This window comes from Anomaloglossus baeobatrachus, chromosome 9 (genome assembly GCF_048569485.1).
Source record: "Anomaloglossus baeobatrachus isolate aAnoBae1 chromosome 9, aAnoBae1.hap1, whole genome shotgun sequence".
Classification (NCBI taxonomy): Eukaryota; Metazoa; Chordata; class Amphibia; order Anura; family Aromobatidae; genus Anomaloglossus; species Anomaloglossus baeobatrachus.
In genome coordinates, this window is record NC_134361.1 from 144,733,681 (window position 1) to 144,754,124 (window position 20,444).

The 20,444-nt window shown below is 50.4% G+C and overlaps 1 protein-coding gene across 2 annotated transcripts in view; it reads left to right on the forward strand.

Moving 5' to 3' along the window:
* Positions 1-20,444, forward strand: part of KIF4A (kinesin family member 4A) — a 187,289-nt gene that overhangs the window by 23,328 nt on the left and 143,517 nt on the right. For both annotated transcript variants that reach the window (XM_075324006.1, XM_075324007.1), the window contains exons 2-4: positions 9,708-9,841; positions 9,912-10,026; positions 12,555-12,745. In XM_075324006.1, coding sequence (XP_075180121.1) covers positions 9,725-9,841; positions 9,912-10,026; positions 12,555-12,745 — 423 coding nt within the window. In that variant the 5' untranslated portion in view covers positions 9,708-9,724. The remainder of the gene's footprint in view (positions 1-9,707; positions 9,842-9,911; positions 10,027-12,554; positions 12,746-20,444) is intronic.

Here is a 20,444-nt window from a genome sequence, read left to right on the forward strand (position 1 = left end):
ACAGGTGCAGTATATAGTGCTGTAATGTATTACAGGGGCAGTATATAGTGCTGTAATGTATTACAGGGGCAGTATATAGTGCTGTAGTGTATTACAGGGGTGTGTGTGGCTAATCTCTGTATTGCCCCATGAGAAATTTAATTACCCACCCCTGACTTAAAGGGAACCTGTCAGGTCCAATATGTACCCAGAACCATGAGCAGTCCTGGTTGCATATTGCTAATCCCTGCCTAACTGTCCCTGTATACACTAGCATAGATAAAGGGATCTTAAGGCTCTGTGCGGATTTGCTGCGGAAATTTCTTGAGAAATGTCTGCAATTTTTGTGCAGACATTTCCCAGCAAATCCTATGAGAAAAAAAAATAGCTGTGTGCACACTGCGGATTTTTCTCAAGAAATTTCCTTGAGAAAATTTTCTCGAGAAACTTTCTTGAGAAAATGAGCATGTCCATGATTTTCCGCAGGTACCTGCGGAATACCCCCGGAATTTCACTCCATTCACTGTAATGTAATCGCGAAATTCCGGGGGTATACCGCAGGTAGCAAATGATGTGCGGTATACCCCCGGTATAGCCACTATTTACCTGCGGTAATGGTCATCTCTGCCTGCGGTTTTGCAGGAAGCGATGTCATTATGCCAGGAAGAGGAAGCAGAGTAAACAGACGTCACACTCCCTGGACGCCGCACAGAAGCACTTCTGTGCGACCTCCAGGTGCCCGTGCAGTCTGTCCCGCTCCAGCCTCGCGGCTGCCTGCACTGCAGTGTGTCAGTGTCTGCCCGCAGTGTCAGCAGCTTGTCACCCTGCAGCGCAGGCAGACACTGACACCCTGCAGTGCTGGCAGCCGCGGGGATGACTATCGCTGCTGTCAGGAGGTGAGATCATTACCTGCTGTGACGATCTCCTGCCTCCTGACGTCACCGCTGTCCCTGCTGTCTATGCCTGTCTCGCGGTCGGCCTGAGACTGTCACTAGCGGTGACATCACGGGCTCTCGCGATTCTTCTGACAACGCGGCGGAGGGGGTGGGCGCTTGTCGCGGGGGGCAGGACTTGGCGCTAAAAGAGCTGGAAGAGTAGTCACACTGACTACTCTTCTCGCTCTTTTAGCGCGAAGTCCTGCCCCCCGCGGCCGCGATAAGCGCCCACCCCCCCCAGGGAAGCGTGCGAGATCTTCATAGAGCTTAAGCCTTCCTGAGGACAGGGTCATCAATTGTAGCTCTGCTGAGCATTGCTCCCCCTCCTGGCATACTCCTATTAAAAACATGCAGAAATCTAAGGGCACTAAGAGTACTAAGGCCCACATAGTCTATTACTCAGCCTGCACTGCCTGCCACGCTGAGCTACTACGTAAACACACCTCTTCTCTCTGTGAGTCCTGTGCCCCTATAGCCCCCCCAAGACCCCCCCCTGCCACCACCGGCCTAGAGCCTAGGGCCACCAGCCCACCGGAATGGGCACAGTTTCTGTCCCAATCCATGGAAAAACTGTCACAGAACCTGGTGCTGGCTATGCAATGTCGTCCTCCACACCCTTCTGGGTCCCTGGACGCAACGCAGCCTGAGGATACCCCTATGGAGGATCCTTCTGAGGTAATCCAGGCACATGCTTCACCGGTTGCCAGGATCAGGAAAAGGGCACACGGCTGGGTGTCTCCAGCGGGCTCTCCCTCGGGAGCACACAGGGCAGGCTCTCCCACATGCTCCACGGCTTCTGAAGAGCTGGAGGAGGGAGAATGCGGTTTGTACCAGGAGGATTCCTTGGTTTCATCACCCCCAGATAATCAAACTGCAATAGACTCCCTTATAGCAGCAATCAACCAAACTCTGCATGTGGAGGATCCCCCATCCACTACCACTGACCATGCGGTCTCCTTTAAGAGGGCAAGGAAACACCAAAAGGTTTTCGCTGATCACCCAGAGTTTCAGGATATCCTCATAAGGCCCCCTTCACACGTCCGTGATACACGTGCGTGTTTGGTCCGTTTCCGTATATACCGGAGACACGGCCAAACGTGCACCAATGTTAATCTATGATTGTGGTCACACGTCCGTTATTTCATTATGTGCGTGTCCGTGATCCGTATGTGTTTGCGTTTGGCACGGATGCATGTCCGTTATCTGCACGGAGCACGCACACGTGGACACAATGAAAGTCTATGGGTATGTGCACACACGTTAGTAAACACGTATGCATATACCTATAGTCCGTGTCCGTTTGGTGTTTTTATTTCTAGTGATGTCGGCTATTCTTTCTATTTCTGTGTATGTCGGTCAATCTCCCTGAGTCCGTCGGTCAGTCTCTCTGTCTCTCTGTCGGTCTCTGTCTGTCTGTCCCTCTCTCACAGTCTGTCGGTCAGTTTCCCCCCCTCTCTCATACTTACCGTTCCCCGATCTCCGGCGCAGCGCTGCACGGCATTCACACTGCTGCGGCGGCTTTTACTATTTTGAAAAAGCCGGCCGCCCATTAAACAATCTCGTATTCCCTGCTTTCCCCGCCCACCGGCGCCTATGATTGGTTACAGTGAGACACGCCCCCACGCTGAGTGACAGGTGTCACACTGCACCCAATCACAGCAGCCGGTGGGCGTGTCTATACTGTGCAGTAAAATAAATAAATAAATAATTAAAAAAAAACGGCGTGCGGTTTCCCCCCAATTTTAATGCCAGCCAGATAAAGCCATACGGCTGAAGGCTGGTATTCTCAGGATGGGGAGCTCCATGTTATGGGGAGCCCCCCACCCTAACAATATCAGTCAGCAGCCGCCCAGAATTGCCGCATACATTATATGCGACAGTTCTGGGGCTGTACCCGGCTCTTCCCGATTTGCCCTGGTGCCGTTGGCAAATCGGGGTAATAAGGAGTTATTGGCAGCCCATAGCTGCCAATAAGTCCTAGATTAATCATGTCAGGCGTCTATGAGACACCTTCCATGATTAATCTGTAAGTTACAGTAAAAAAACACACACACCCGAAAAAATCCTTTATTTGAAATAAAAAACACATACAAATTCCCTCATTACCAATTTATTAACCCCGACAAACCCTCCATGTCCGGCGTACTCCACGGTCCTCCAGCGTCGCGTCCAGCTCTGCTGCATGGAGGTGACAGGAGCTACAGAATACACCGCCGCTCCGGTCATCTCCACGCAGCTGAGATGAGTAGCGCGATCAGCTGCTGTCACTGAGGTTACCCGCGGCCACCGCTGGATCCAGCGGTGGCCGCGAGTTACCTGACTGACAGCAGCTGATCGCGCTACTCACCTCATTTGCTGTGTGGAGGTGACCGGAGCGGCGGTGTCTTCTGCTGCTCCTGTCACCTCCATGCAGCAGAGCTGGACGCGACGCTGGAGGTCCGTGGAGTACGCCGGACATGGAGGGTTTGTCGGGGTTAATAAATTGGTAATGAGGGAATTTGTGTGTGTTTTTTATTTCAAATAAAGGATTTTTTCGGGTGTGTGTGTTTTTTTTTTACTGTAACTTACAGATTAATCATGGAAGGTGTCTCATAGACGCCTGACATGATTAATCTAGGACTTATTGGCAGCTATGGGCTGCCAATAACTCCTTATTACCCCGATTTGCCAACGGCACCAGGGCAAATCGGGAAGAGCCGGGTACAGCCCCAGAACTGTCGCATATAATGTATGCGGCAATTCTGGGCGGCTGCTGACTGATATTGTTAGGGTGGGGGGCTCCCCATAACGTGGAGCTCCCCATCCTGAGAATACCAGCCTTCAGCCGTATGGCTTTATCTGGCTGGCATTAAAATTGGGGGGAACCGCACGCCGTTTTTTTTTTAATTATTTATTTATTTATTTTACTGCACAGTATAGACACGCCCACCGGCTGCTGTGATTGGGTGCAGTGTGACACCTGTCACTCAGCGTGGGGGCGTGTCTCACTGTAACCAATCATAGGCGCCGGTGGGCGGGGAAAGCAGGGAATAGGAGATTGTTTAATGAGCGGCCGGCTTTTTCAAAATAGTAAAAGCCGCCGCAGCCGTGTGAATGCCGTGCAGCGCCGGTGATCGGGGATCGGTGAGTATGAGAGAGGGGGGGACACTTCAGTCAATCGGGGGATTAGCGGTCACCGGTGAATCCTTCACAGGTGACCGCTAATCAGTACTCGACACAGACAGAGCCGCGGTATGAGGATGAAGTCGGGTGAAGTTCACCCGAGTTCATTCTCATCGCGCAACTCTGTCTGCTGTCAGCCGACATTTATAAACGACATTGTGCATCACACACACGGACATTACACACGGACATTACACGTACACATACACGTTAATTCCACACGCACACACGGACGTTCTGCACACAAACACGGCTAGCATACGCAATTCACACAGGTGCCACACGGACCATAAAAACGGACACAAAAACGGGACACGGACCCGAAAAACGGCCCGTAACACACGTGCGTGTTTTTCACGGATGTGTGAAGGGGGCCTAAAGCAAAGGGAGAAGCCTGACAGGCGCTTCGGTACCCGAAAACTCATGGAGTCCCGATACCCTTTTGCCTCACCTGCCCCTAAGGGCTGTGCCGATCCGCCCTCGGTCGCCCCCCCACCCTCCCCGGTCTCCCGCCTTACCACAAAGACGCTCCTGTCTTTACCCGATGGTTCCTCCATCAAGGACCCGACAGACAGGTGGAGCACCTCGCCTGCTCTGCTTTTGAGGCTGCGGGTTCCTCCCTCTCGCCCTCCTTTGCCTCTGTGTGGGTCGCAAAGGCGATCTCGGTCTGGGCAGAATCCCTTAACACTTCGCTTGAGGAATCCCAGTTCACTCATACCTTCACAGAGGTAACAGCTCAAATTGCCGCTGCGGCGGAGTACCTCATCCAGGCCTCCATGGACGCTGCTACCTGCGCAGCGTTTGCCGCCTCAAATACCATAGCCATCCGTAGAGCTCTCTGGCTCCAACAATGGTGAGCGGACTCTGCCTCCAAGAAGTCTCTCACGGGCCTTCCTTTTTTTTTTCCAGACCGATTGTTTGGCGAACGTCTGGACAAGCTCATTTCTGACGCCACAGGAGGAAAGAGTACCTCCCTCCCCCAGCTGAAGTCCAGGACGTCCTTCACCAGACGTCCAGTCCTCGTTCCGCTACTTTTGGAACTAATTTGGTTGGTCGACATCCCGTGCTGTCCCCGCCACCAGCCGCGGACTACGCAGAGACCGATCTTTTCAGCTCTCCCCGAAACCCACTTCGTCATGGCAGCCTAGACCGAAACAGTCCAGGACTAGGGAGACTCGGACACGACGTTTTCCCCCCTCATGACTCCTTCGGCGTCCCGGAAGACACTCATTGTAGGAGGTCGGCTGCGGCTCTTTCATGACACCTGGCCTGCCCCCCCAGACGACAAATGGGTGCGAGACCTTGTGTCTTCCAGTTACTACATAGAACCGACTCGGGGGTCGGGTCCGAAATTCATTCTCTCAAACCCCCCAAAGACTCAAACGCCGCAAAGCTTTTTTTTCTCAGCAATCCACTCGTTCCAAATAGCAGGAGTGATAATACTTGTCCCAGACGACGAGAAGTTCGGGGGGTTTTATTCCAACCTCTTTGTGGTTCCCAAAAAGGATGGGTCAGTTCGACCTATCCTGGACCTCAAACACCTAAACAAACATGTGCACGTACGGAGATTCAGAATGGAGTCCCTAAGGTCCATTATTGCATCCATGGTCGAAGGGGAATTCCTCGCCTCCATAGACATCAAGGACGCATACCTGCACATACCCATCGCCCCAGATCACCAAAAGTTCCTCCGCTTCTCAATTCAGGACTCCCACTTTCAATTTGTAGCTCTACCCTTCGGCCTTGCCACCGCACCAAGGGTCTTCACCAAAGTCATGGCGGCCGCCATGAGCGTCCTTCACGCCAGGGGAGTAGTCGTTCTCCCTTACTTGGATGACCTCCTCAGCAAGGCCCCCTCCTTCTGCGACTGCTCAACCAGCGTACAGATCACTGTGGACACCCTATCCCGCTTAGGGTGGCTAGTGAATCTGGACAAATCATCCCCGATCCATCACGATCCATGACCTTCCTGGGCATGTCCCTGGACACCCGATGGGGCTTGATCCTTCTCCCTCAGGACAAGGCGATCGCTCTTCAACGAGCGGTACGCTGCCTTCTACGTCCTCCGTCTCGCTCCATTCGATTCAGCATGAAAGTGCTCGGCAGGATGGTGGCGGCTATGGAAGCAGTACCATTTGCTCAACTGCACCTCCGCCCACTGCAGCTAGCCCTTCTAGTGGCCTGGGACAAGAGCCCCTTCTCCCTGGACAGACATCTTCACCTGACGCCTTCAGTCAGGTACACACTCCGCTGGTGGCTTCGGTCATCATCCCTATCGAAGAGGAGATCTTATCTCCCAGTGAACTGTCTGGTCCTGACCACGGACACCAGCCTCCTAGGCTGGGGAGCAGTGTACCGGCACCACACTGCTCAAGGACGTTGGACGCCCCAGGAGTCCAATAGGACAATGCGACAGCTGTGGCCTATATCAATCGGCAGGGGGGCACCCGCAGCAAAGCGGCTTATCTCGAGGCCCACAAGATCCTCAGCTGGGCCGAATCGTCGTGATCAGTGATATCAGCGGTACATATACCGGGGGTAGAGAACTGGGCAGCAGACTTTCTAAGTCGCCAAGGCCTGGCCGCTGGAGAATGGTCCCTCCACCCAGATGTGTTTCTACACATCTGCACTCACTGGGGCACACCAGACGTGGACCTAATGGCCTCAAGGTTGAATGCAAAGGTACCCGCGTTCATAGCCAGGTCACGCGACCCGCAGTCCATCGGCGCGGATGCTCTAGTCTGCTCCTGGCACCACTTCCGCCTGCCTTACATATTTCCACCTCTACCCCTGCTGCCACGGGTAATCAGGAAGATCAAGGCAGAGGGAGTCCCGGTGATACTGATAGCACCGGACTGGCCCAGGCGCACCTGGTACGCCAAATTAGTACAAATGCTCACAGACGCACCGTGGCGCCTTCCTGACATCCCAGACTTAATGGCCCATTTCCCATCAGAACTCCAGAGCCCTGAAGCTGACAGCATGGCCATTGAGACCTGGGTATTAACAATAGCGGGATTCTCCCCCGCGGTTATTTCCACCATGATCAGCGCCCGAAAGCCTGCTTCATCCCGCATTTACCACCATACATGGAAAATCTTCCTTTCATGATGGAGGGAAACTATAACGTCCAGCCTATGCCTCTGGCCATCCCCAGAATTCTCGACTTTCTACAGTCTGGCTTGCAAGCGGGGTTGGCTCTTAGTTCCCTTAAAGGGCAGGTCTCAGCGCTCTCAATCTTCTACCAATGCCGCCTGGCTGAAAAACCGCAAGTCAAGACCTTCCTCCAGGGCTTTTCCCATCTAGTTTCCCCCGTACAAACGGCCGCTGGAACCATGGGACCTCAACCTCGTTCTGGACGGTCTCCAGAGGTCTCCCTTTGAACCCCTCAAGGAATCCTTCCTTGCTCTTCTGTCCTGGAAGGTAACATTCCTGGTGGCAATTACGTCCATCAGACGGGTTTCGGAGCTGGCAGCACTCTCTTGCTGCAAGCCTTTTCTGATCTTTCACCAGGACAAGGTGGTTCTGCGCCCTCTCCCGGATTTCCTTCCAAAGGTTCTTACCCCGTTTCATTTGAACGAGGACATAGTCCTGCCTTCCTTTTGTCCACACCCAGTTCATAGGGTGGAAAGGTCTCTGCATTCGTTAGACCTCGTCAGAGCTCTCAGATATTACATATCCAGGACAGCCCCTTTAGGAAAACTGACTTTGTTCGTCATTCCTGAGGGGCCTAAGAAGGGACAGGCAGCTTCTAAGGCGACTCTAGCTCGCTGGATTCGCTCTGCGATCCAGGAAGTCTACCGCTTGCAACTCAAGCCCATTCCTAGTGGGCTGCGGGCTCATTCCACGCGAGCAGTTGGCGCTTCGTGGGCCATTCGGCATCAGGCTTCAGTGGAACAGGTGTGTAAGGCTGCGACCTGGTCTAGCCTACATACGTTTTCAAAGCATTAGTCCATACCCAGGCTTCAACTGAGGCAAATCTGGGTAGGAAAATTCTGCAAACGGCAGAGCACCTCTCTCAGTAGGCGCTTCAGGCTGTCTGGGACTGGTTCCTAGTCTTTGGGTTGTGTTGTCTTCTTTTATGTTCTCCACCCATGGACTGCATGGTCCTGTTCAGCCCCCCCCCCCCCAATGAGGCGTCCGTCAGAGAAAAACTGATTTTTTTTGTACACCGTAAAATCGTTTTCTCTTAGCCATCTTTGGGGGACGCAGCTGCTACCCTGTTGCCTTGATGCTCTAGTACCTTATTTGGTTATGACCCCCCCCCCCCCCCCCCTCCATGTTCCTCTGAAGTTTTTACTGTTTTTTGTTTTGTTTTTTTTTCCCTCCTACTGCTTGTGTACTAAAACTGAGCTTGCCTGGCCCGGCCAGGGGGTGTATACTGCAGAGGAGGAGCTATGCTTTTGCATCTACTTAGTGTCCTCCTATGGATGGGCAGCATAACACCCATGGTCCTGTGTCCCCCAATGATGGCTAAGAGAACTATTTTACGGTGAGTACACAAAAATCCGTTTTTTTGTGATAAAACAGGCAGAGAAATGTTTTACCTCATAGAATCAGCTGTGATCCTGTGCTGTTATGTCTGTATACGGATTTCTCCCCAGCTCAGGGTTTGATCAGACTAAATTTTTAGAAAGGGAAAAAAAAATCCAGCACTAGCAAATAAAATATAAAAACTTTTTGTATTGAAGCATAATTAAAAACCCATAAAAATTGTTAGGTTGGGTACAGAGCAAAGAAACGTTAAAGGGAACCTGTCAGCAGAAATTTTGCACTAAACCTAAAAGATTCCCCTTCTGCAGCTCCTGGGCTGCATTCTAGCAAGGTTCCTGTTATTGTGCCCCCTTTTGGACTAAAATAAATACTTTATAAAGTGGTTTTTTTTTTTTTGTATGCAAATCTTGATAATGGTACACGGGGGCGGGCTGTCGTCCGTTATTCTGCCTCCTGCTGCTTTACGCCATCCACAATCGCTCAATTTCATACCTCAGGATGCCGCCCAGTGCGCCCGAGGTCTCGCGCATGTGATTTTCATCAGGAAGTACCCACCCATAATCTCATGCCCGCGCTTTCCCATCTGCCTCCACCGCTCTGCGCTGGCCAGATGACCTCCCCCCACGTCACAGCTTTCCCATCTTGGGGTGGTGACACGTGTGGGGGGGGGGGGGGATTGGTCTTTGTTGCCCTCCTCCATTTTGGTTTTTAATTTGCACCTATAGGTCCTTTTTCTCGATCGCTGGTTCGTTTGTCTACATTTGACTGGTATCTATATTTTGTGCATTTTGCATATGTACTGGATGTTTATATGCTTCCTTGTTTAGATCTGTATTCATTTGTATTGAGGTTTTGCCTATTTACTGGCCTATAGTGTGCTCTGTACATGATACTTATCCATATGGAGGGGGTGACTTGTGGGGTTCTGTTTTATTATATGCAACCCCATTTGTTTGTTTGAACACTGTATTTTAAATGGTTTTAATATAGTATTGCTGTGGTTTTTTTTTTATACACACACCTTAGTGCAATGCAAAATATCTGCAACACATCCGTTACATCAGTCACACAACTGATTGTGACCAATGCCGCACAACGCAACTGTGGAAGTAGCCTTACTTTCATTCCCTCTTCTAGGCTTGTTTGGTTACAACATGGGTAAAGATGAAGGTATTCCTGTAAGAGTTGCTCTAAGGTGTAGGCCCCTGGTTCAGAAGGAGATCAATGAAGGCTGTAAGACGTGCCTTACTTTTGTGCCTGGGGAACCTCAGGTGGGTGAATATGTGTGCCGTCTTTGTGTGGTCGTTATGTGCACATACTAACATGATTTCTCATGTACAGGTGATTGTTGGAAATGAAAAATCTTTCACATACGATTTTGTCTTTGATCCATCGGCTGAGCAGGAGGAGGTGTATAATACCTCAGTATCCCCTCTCATACAAGGCCTGTTTAAAGGTAAGTCAAAGAGCCACTGGGGCTAAGATGGTCCTCAGTCTCCTAGATAATATACCAGCCCTTGGAGCTCCCATGCATGTTTTCTTAAGGCCCAGTCACACTAAACAACTTACCAGCGATCCCAACAACGATCCAACCTGATAGGGATCGCTGGTAAGTTGCTAGGAGGTTGCTGGTGAGATGTCACACTGCGACGCTCCAGCGATTCCCACCAGCAACCTGACCTGGCAGGGATGGCTGTGGCGTGGCTACACGAGTTGCTGGTGAGCTCACCAGCAACCAGTGTCCCAGCCCCCAGCCAGCAGCGCCGCGTGGAAGATGCTACGCTTGGCAACTAAGGTAAATATCGGGTAACCAACCCGATATTTACCTTGGTTACCAGCGGACGCAGCTACACGTGCAGGGAGCAGCGCACACCGCTGAGCGTTGGCTCCCTGCTCTCCTAGTTACAGCACACATCGGGTTAATTACTTGATGTGTGCTGTAGCTACATGTGCACAGAGCAGGGAGCAGCGCACAATGCTTAGCGCTGGCTCCCTGCTCTCCTAGCTACAGTACACATTGGGTTAATTACCCGATGTGTACTCTGCTACACGTGCAAGAAGCAGGAGCCGGCACTGAAAGTGAGAGCGGAGGAGGCTGGTAACTAAGGTAAATATCGGGTAACCAAGGACAGGGCTTCTTGGTTACCCGATGTTTACCGTGGTTACCAGTGTCCGCAGAAGCCGGCTCCTGCTGCCTGCACATTTAGTTGTTGCTCTGTCGCTGGCGCACACACGGCGATCTGTGCTTCACAGCGGGACAGCAACAACTAAAAAATGGCCCTGGACATTCAGCAACAACCAACGACCTCACAGCAGGGGCCAGGTTGTTGCTGGATGTCACACACAGCAACATCGCTAGCAACATCGCTGTTACGTCACAAAAGTTGTTCATTAGCAGCGATGTTGCTTAGTGTGACGGGGCCTTTAGGCTGCTGTCACACTGCATTGTAATCTCCGTTCAGTGGTCCCATTTCGGCTTCCGTCCAAACAAACTGTGCCCCCCCCCCCCCCGGGGTCTGGGTGTCTGGCTGTAGAAAGTGTGTGCCCAAAAATGTCAGTGCGCCGCGGTAAGCATTCAGTTACCCGGCTCCATCAAATGTGACGTGGATCCGATAGTTGTCATGTGGTGACTCCTGTAGCTATCATGAGTCACTTCCTCTTACAGCCCGCAGAGGGCAGTGTATAGAAAGCTGCGTCTGTGCAGATCAGAGCAATGCTGCTCTGATCTACAAGAAAGAATGAGCGATCAGACTGCTGATTATTTTAGTAGTCCCCTAGGGGGACTATAACAAAGTTTAAAAAAAAAGAGTTCAAATTACCCCCCCCCCCCCCCATTCGCCCCGTTATAAATTAAAAAGTTAAAAAAAATACACATTTGGTATTGCTATGTTCAGAAATGTCCGATCAAAATATAAAATCAATTAATCTGATTTTTAAACGGCGTAGTGGCAAAAAAAGCCAAAATTATGTTTTCTTAGGTTGCCACGAATTTTGCACAAAATGAGGTAAGTCGCTCAAAACATAACATATGCGCAAAAATGTCAGCTCGAGACACACAAAATAAATTGTCACTGAGCCATAGGTCCCAAAAATGAGACCGCTATGGATCATGGAAATGGCGCAAAATTTTTTTTTTTTCTTTTATATTTTAATTCCCTTAGATAAAATTAAACCTAATACATGTTTGGTATCTACAAATTCGCACCGACCTGAGGCGTCACACCCACACATCAGTTTTAACGTATCTCCAAAACCATCATGCAATCGCACTTTTTTTGCCATTTTCCAGTACACTATATGGTAAAATTCATGGTTTCATTTAGAAGTACAACTTGTCTCTCAAAAAAACAAGCCCTCATATGGCAAGGTCGACAGAAAAATAAAAAAAAAAAAATTACGGCTCTCGGAAGAAGGGGTGAAACCCCACCCCAAAAAAAAATGGAAACTCGCCCGGGGGTGAAGGGGTTAAGGATGGCTCTTTCCTCTTTGGAAGAACCAGAGTCTGTATTAACTTCCCAAAACACCCCCCCCCCCCCCCCCTCCCCTCCACAGTTAGCCGACATTAGTCAGTCCTGACCTGACTGTGTCTGCTGGCCTGACCCCGCAGCTCCACAGATCCCTATGATACGGTTTAGAGTATAAAATGTGGTCAGAGAACTGGCAACTATCAGATACAGAAATGTGCCGGCCATATGAAGGAATGGCCTGTGAACGATCAATGTTACTCCAATAATTCCAAGGTCCATACATGTGGAGTGTTAACACTCATATACTGGTGTGAGGACCCTGCCCTCACAGCTTACACCCTGTGGATGTCGTAGCCATATTTGATGGAACTGATTGGATCCACGTTTGTAGTAATATTGTCACCTTGAGTAGAAGCTCCTGATCTACTTGTGCTTCACAGCCGTCACCTTACATCTGTTAGTCTGTACTTGAAATGAGATTTGTATGAATGCAATAAAAGCCTGTGGATTTCCTCAGGGTACAATGCTACAGTCCTAGCTTATGGGCAGACTGGATCCGGGAAGACCTTCTCAATGGGAGGCGCATACACACATGACCAAGAAAACGAGCCTACAGTCGGTGTCATTCCCAGAGTGGTTAAGGCATTATTTCGAGAAATGACACAAAGGCCAGACTGGGAATTTCTCCTCAAAGTTTCTTATCTCGAGGTAAATGTATGTCATTGTTTTATAGCTGCAGATACCTGTAATGTTAACAGGCACACATTAATGGGGCTTTCCGGAAACTTGAGTCCCCAGGTGCAGTTTACTTGCCCTCCCCTGGTACTGCCTCAGTATCTAAAACATATGTTTAAGCTAACAAAAAAATTCATCCGTGAATTATCAAGAAAACAGTGTGAATGTGCCCTTATTTTCATGGAACATTGCTCTATACAGATATTATAACATGAAGTAATACATTTATGTGCTGCAGCAAAGATTTTAAATAGAGCTCCCTTTTATTAATAAAAATCACAATAAATAAACATTAACCATAGATTGCCAGCAGGTGGTGTCAAAACTCCATAGTAAGGAAAATCTGGGGTGTTGGCACCACCTGCTGCCCATTTGTTTTGTTTTTTTACTTTGTTAAAAAAAAATCTCTATTTAAAATATTTGCTGTGGTACAGGATTTTCTTTATTGCCTCAGTATCTGTCTGCAGTGTTGGTTACTGCACTGTCGGTGTGACGCCAATCAGTGAGCTGAGCAGCATGTGCCATCTACATAGGCAGAACCGCTGTGCTCAGTGATTGGCTGCAGCGCTATAGGCATGACAGCACTGCAGACAACTGATATTGGGTAGCAGCTGAGAGTCAGAAGGACCTGGGGATGGTGGGTTAAGCTCAGATTATTTTATCATAAACTGCACCAGAGTATACAATTTTAATCCCCCTCCCCCAAAAAAAAACAAACAAAAAAAAGCCTTCAAAAGGATCTTAACCATTTTACAAAATGTGAGTGGCCATTATATGATCAGTGATGGCCTCACCCTTGGGATGTCAGAGAATGGAGAATCTGCAGAGCCCCTGTCTGGACCGGGACCGGTGGTAGGGAGACAGCGCTCCATGAGTGCAGCGGACACTTCGTTCTCTGGGGGTGGTTCAAAGGCCAAATACCTGCCAATTTATAAAGTGATCGCTTGTTCTACCAATATGCCATCATGGTAAAATGGGAATGCCCTGTTCCTTGTTTAATTTTGGAAATTGTTATTCAAAAGAAAGTTATATAAATTTTCATACTTAATTTTTGTTTTAAGCTGTGAAACTGTACAGTTAGAATAATAAGGGATCATGTACAAAATGTAATGCTGCCATGTAACAATGCCAAGAGCTTTACTTTATAATAGTCATGACATGGCTGGATAAAACAGATGTAGAAGGAATCGGTCAGTAGATCAGCCCTCCTAACCATCTATATGGGCATGTAGGTCATAGGAAGCTGAATAAAACCACTTTATCTAATGGAGAATTCCAGAGAAATGCATAGAAGAAAACATGTCATTGAGCTGTTAAGGTCTTTGGGCCGGACAATGATCTCCCTGAGAATCTACCTCCAAAGATTTTTGTGATAGATGGCATTACCAGTATGAGACCTGTAATGACTGTCAGTCTGATCTCACTGCAAAGCTGTGGGCTTGCTTACACCACCGTATGGCTCCGATGAGTGCTATCCGATATTTTATCAGATAGCACTCGCTCTTCTACTTTAAGCAGTGTCGACCAAGCTTTATGCATGTGTAATATATGTGTATATGTGTATATGTGTATAATATATATATAATTAGATTATATTAATTTGTTTTGTTTTTTTTGGTCCGCATGATAAATGTCTGAATGCTGTGATCCAGCGTATATCAGATGGTACACACCCATTCAAGTCACTGGGTTTGTCCTAAACATCGGCCTACACTCTGTCAGAGTGCAGTCCAATATATGCCGACACACCCAAGGGAGAAGATTGAGTCATTAAGTTCTCAATCTCGTCTGCACCTGTGCAGTAATGCAGAGTGTCATTACTGTATCGCACCCATTGCTCTTGCGTGAGAGAATCATTGGATGATGTACTCTAGTGTGAGTGTATTCTACCTGACACATCTGCAGGGTCCTTTTCAGCTTCATCTCACAGGGAGCCAGGGTTGCAATACTGTTGCAATATAGCAGAACTGGGAGCTGCAGCTGCTAATGTGTTTGTAATGAGACAAAGTTGAGGTCTACTGTTCTGTTACTTGTCTCACCCTGGTAATGACCAGTTTCATTTTAAAATCCTCTCTGGGGTCAGATTCTCATGTAGATCAGTGTACAGCCCATAGCCTGGAACAGCTCATTAACAAAAGTGTGGATCTCTCGGTTTAAAGGGAATCTGTCAGCATGTTTTTGCTATGCAAGCTGAAGCTAGTGTGCTGCAAGTGTTATCACAGGAAAATCAGGGCTGCATGTCTTGTCATAGTCCATTCAGTTGTTTATGCAACAGGACTCTTATTGTTTGCACTACAGTCTGACATACTCCCTCCTGTGATTGACACTTCACTGTCAATGTACAATCTCTATAGAGAGCTTGGTGTGGGCGGGGGCAGCTCTTAGCTACGTGGCTAAATTGTGTCAAAACTGCTGTACCCAGTAATCTAAGTGATACATCGTTGGATTCCGGGTCTCTAACACCGAATATGCTGCTGTGATAAGATGGCAAAAATCTGCTGACAGATTCCCTTTAAGTAATCAGATTGCAGATATCAAGGTATCATTGTAGTCAGTTTCTTCATCGTTCCTTATGGGAGACCCAGACCATGGGTGTATAGCTTCTGCCTCCGGAGGACACACAAAGTACTACACTAAAAAGTGTAGCTCCTCCCTCCGAGCATATACACCCCCTGGATGACCAAATCTAGCCAGTTCAATGCTTTGTGTTCAGGAGGCACACATCCACACATGCATTCTCATCTGATTTTGATTTTTGGAAAAGAGTTTGAAGAAAAGCGGGTCCAACCCTGGACTCCCGGCATGTCCCTTCTCACCCCACTGTGTCGGCTGTGTTGTTAAGGTTGATTTCAGGGCTGGAGCCTTACATGCCGCGCTCCTTCACCATCCCTCGGGCTCTGGCTTGAAGTGGGAGCCAGCACGGTTCTCCCTGCCTGGCAGGAGACCGGTCTCCATCCGCAGCCCTTTCAGGATCCTGCCGGACGGAGCACTCATCCCTCAGGGACCTGGCCCTGCGTCTCACAAGCTAAGTATCTGAGACGTTATTTTCAGGGGGTCCCTTGTACTTTAATGTGGGGGAGAGTGTGCTGTGTATGTATTCTGACATTCCCGGCCGGTTCTCTGGTTTTCACCCGAGAACCGCGCCGATGGTGCCTGTTTGCCGGCCGCATTGTTAAATCTAGGCCCCGGCTTCGCCTGAGGCCTAGTTTCGATTTCACTGCCCCTGCATGTCAGTCATGCAGAGGGACAGTGCGGCTCCGCCCAGCGGCTGTTCGGTACAGGGGAGAGACACTCCTCTCTGAGGAAAGATTCCCTTCCCTGTATATCTCCTTGGCCCTCCGGATCCCGCTCTCAGAGTAGGCCCCGGCCCCTCTCCTCGCTCCGGCGCCATTTTTTCAGTGTTCTTATGCCATGTCTGCACAACGATCGGCGCTGACTGCAGCATCTCTCTGGGGGTCCGGGCTCTGGGATCTGGAGGGCACAGAGACAATGTCAAACGGTCTGGCAAGCCACAACCTCCGGTTGTGGACCTGCTGATATACTGCTTATATACTCTGCTGGGGGTCATTCTGGCTCAGAGCCCCCACTTCAGCAGCATGTCTCACACGAGAAGTAAGGCTGCAAGGCTGTACTCAATATGCACTGCATGTATGCCTGTACCGAGCACATATCCACATTGTGATGCCTGCTCTAACATGGTGGTGCCTCAGTCTGGAGTCTCATCCCCAGTGGTCCCTCCGGCTGCTCCGGCTCCGGTGGCTGAACCCCCGGCTTGGGTAGAATCCTTCTCTCCATGGGACAGCTGTCCCGGACTCTGCTGAGCATGCATTAGCCCCCTTCTCAGGGCGCCTCTGCTGCTACGGCTCGCTCAGCAAGGCCCACAGAGGATTCTTCTTCTGGTCTCAGACCCCGTCCTCCTCAAAGGAGACGCAGGGTCCCCTCTCCCTCCTCGTCCCGCGGCTCTGATTCACGAGCTGACTCGCAGGACGAGGAGGATCCCTTTACTGGGGGCTCGAACGCTACCTCCATGTCCCCCATTGATCTGTCCGAGGGTGACGCAGATATTAGTGTTTCGATTGCGTCCATTAATTCTGTACTGGACCTCAATCCGCCAGTATCAGAGGAGCAACCCTCTCTGGCAAAAAAGCACCAGTTTACCTTGCTTACGAGAACAAGGAGTGTGTTCCTTAACCACTCCAGTTTTCAGGCCACTGTGACCAAGCCCAGGGCCTGCCCTGACAAATGCTTCCCAAAGCGTGGTTCTGATGACCGTTTTCCCTTTCCACCAGAAGTGGTCAAGGAGTGGGCTCATTCACCAAAGGTGGACCCTCCGGTGTCTAGACTCTCAGCCCGGACAGTTGTATCAGTGGCTGATGGCACCTCTCAAGAATTCCACTGTCCGCCAGGTTGACCTTCTGGCCAAATCTGTATATGAGGCGGCAGGGGCCTCGTTCTCCCCATATTTTGCAGCAGTGCGGGCTCTCAAAGCCATCTCTGCTTCTCTAGAGGAGATGCATTCCCTCACCAGGGACTCTATGCCCGAAATGGTTGCCTTAACTTCCAGGCTTCAGTCTTTTCATCCTATGCCATTTCTGCCATGCTGGAGACTCTCACCGCACTGCGGTGGCTTCGGCTAATTCCCTCGCTATCCGCAGGCTCCTGTGGCTTCGAGAGTGGAAGGCAGATGCTTCTAAAGAAGTTCCTTGCTGGGCTCCCTTTTGCTGGGACCAGACTATTCGGTGAACAACTGGATGAAATTATTAAGGAAGCTTTTGGCAGGAAGAGTACTTCCATGCCACAAACCAAAACCAGGAAACCTGTCCAGGGCAGGATCCAGTCGAGGTTTCGTTCCTTTCGTTCCTCCAACTGGTCGTCCTCTAAGCCCTCGGCCTCGTCCACTAACTCGGCCAAGGACCGTAAACCCAACTGGCGCACGAAGCCGCGTCCTCAGAAGGCCGCAGGAGCTGCTGCCACTAAGGCAGCCTCCTCCTGACTATCTGGCCGCGCCAGCAACATCCTTGGCCGGTGGCAGGCTCTCCCACTTTGGCGACGTGTGGTTTCAACACGTCTCCGATCAGTGGGTGCGGGATACCATCTCCCACGGCTACAGGTTAGAATTCTATCCAGCCCGCCAAACAGATTTTTTTTTTTCTGTCAACTCCCCCCTGCTCCAAGGCTGCCGCTTTCTCACAGGCCGTGGCATTCTTGCAGGCCAATGGAGTAATGGGAACGGTTCTGAGATTTCTACTCAAATCTCTTCCTAGTCCCCGAAAAGGACGGTGCCTTCCGACCTGGTTCTCAAGCTTCTCAACAAGCATGTTCAGGTGCGGCATTTTCGCATGGAGTCTCTGCGGTCAGTCAATGACCCAAGGAGATTTCCTAGCATCCATCGACATCAGAGATGCCTATCTGCATGTGCCAATCGCAGTTTCACACCAGCGTTGACTACGTTTTGCAATCGGAGTGGAACATTTCCAATTCGTGGCTCTTCCCTTGGGGTTAGCCACGGCCCCGCGAGTATTCTCAAGGTCATGGCAACAGTGATTGCGGTCCTGCACCTCCAGGGGTTGGCAGTGATCCTTTTTGTCCTGGACGACCTTCTAGTCAGGGCTTCATCCAGTGCAGACTGTTAGCGGAGTGCCTCGCTCACTCTTGCCACTCTAGCCAATTCGGGTGGCTTGTCATTCTGTCCAAGTCCACTCTGACTCCGACCCAGAAGCTCACGTACCCAGGGACGTAATTCGAGACTCTGCCGGCACTTGTGAAGCTGCCCTTAGTCAAACAGCAGTCCCTCCTCTGGCGGTGCGCTCTTTGCTGAGGCCCCGACGTCGTTCCATCAGGCACCTAATGCAGGTGCTGGGTCAGATGGTGGCGTCAATGGAAGCGGTTCCCTTGCCCAGTTCCATCTGCGTCCTCTGCAGCTGGACATTTTCCGCTGTTGGAACAAGCGGACTTCCTCCTTCCACGGGTTGGTGGCTTCGCCACAGACCAGGGGCTCCTTTCAGTGGTGGCTTCGGCCCCTCTCTCTTCAGGGACGCTCCTTCCTGGCCCCGTCCCGGGTGATCCTCACCACGGATGCCAGTCTATCCGGCTGGGGAGCAGTATATCTCCACCATGGAGCGCAGGGCACTTGGACTCCGTCCGAATCAGCCCTCTCGATCAATGTGCTGGAAATCAGAGCTGTGCTTCTTAGGCTGGTTTCACACTACGTCTTTTTAACATCCGTCCTTAACGTTATTTTAGCGGACAAGCGGATCCAGTGCAAATGCGTTTTCATTTCAATGCATTTGCAATGGACTCGCGTTAACATCCGTTCACCTGCGTTTGCGTGCGTTATAGTGCGGATCCAGTGACTTGCAGTTTTTTAACATGTTTCAAAAACGCTACTTGTAGCGTTTTTGAGCTCCGTCCAAATACTGCAAATTGCTGGATCCTGACTATAACGCACGCAAACGCAGGTGAACGCTGGCGTGCTGATAGACAGGATCCTGCTTTTGTACTGAGCATGCCCAGAAAGTACTGAGCATGCCCAGAACCAGTCTCGCGTGATCTGTCGATCTCTCTACTCCCTCACTCACCCTCTCTCTCTATCTCTGTCTTTCCCCCTTCCTCTCTCTCCCACCTGAGAGCTGCGGACACTCGGAACCAAGGTAAATATCGCGTAACCACTTCTCTTAGTTACCCGATGTTTACGTTGGTTACGTGTGCAGGCAGCCCGGCTCCTAGCAGCTGCAGACACTCGTAACCAAGATAAATATCGGGTATCCAAGGCCGATGTTTACCTTGGTTACGAGCGTCTGCAGCTGTCAGAAGCCTCCTCCCAGTCTAGTTCCCCTCACTCCCGATCACATGACTCCAATGCCCGCCCCTAAACATCCAGTGCAGGATCCTGCAAAATAACATATGCGTTTGCATACGTTATTTGCTGTAAAAGCAGGATCCGTACTTCCGCTAAAAAAACGTTTTCAGCGGATGTTAAAAAGACGTAGTGTGAAACTAGCCTTAGCCTTTCACCATCCGTTGGCGGCCAGGCACATTCGAGTCCAGTCAGACAACGCGACAGCGTTTGCCTACATCAACCACCAGGGCGGGACTCTCAGCCGCCTGGCAATGTTGGAGGTTCAACGCATCCTTCAGTGGACGGAGGACTCCAAGTCCACCATATCCGCAGTCCACATCCCAGACGTGGAAAACTGGGAGGCAGATTTTCTCAGCCGTCAAACCATGGACAGCGGCGAGTGGGCTCTGCATCCGGCAGTGTTTCGGTCAATCTGCCGCAAGTACGGCACTCCGGACGTGGATCTTCGCTCCACGATCCTCAGGCTTTTGCAGCAGACGCACTGGTTCAGGATTGGTCACAGCTTCGTCTGTCTTACGTGTTTCACCCTCTAGCTCTTGCCCAGAGTTCTGCGCAAGATCAGAATGGAGGGCCGTCGGGTCATTCTCATTGCTCCAGACTGACCCAGGCGAGCTTGGTACCCTGACCTGCTCAATCTGTTCGTAGAGGTGCCATGGCATCTCCCGGACTGTCCAGACCTTCTCTCACAAGGTCCGTCTTTCTGCCAGAATCCTGCGGCTCTCAGATTGACGGCGTGGCTCTTTAGTCCTGGATCTTGACGACTTCTGGTATCCCTCCTGAAGTCATCTCCACTAAGATTTTGGCCAAGGGATA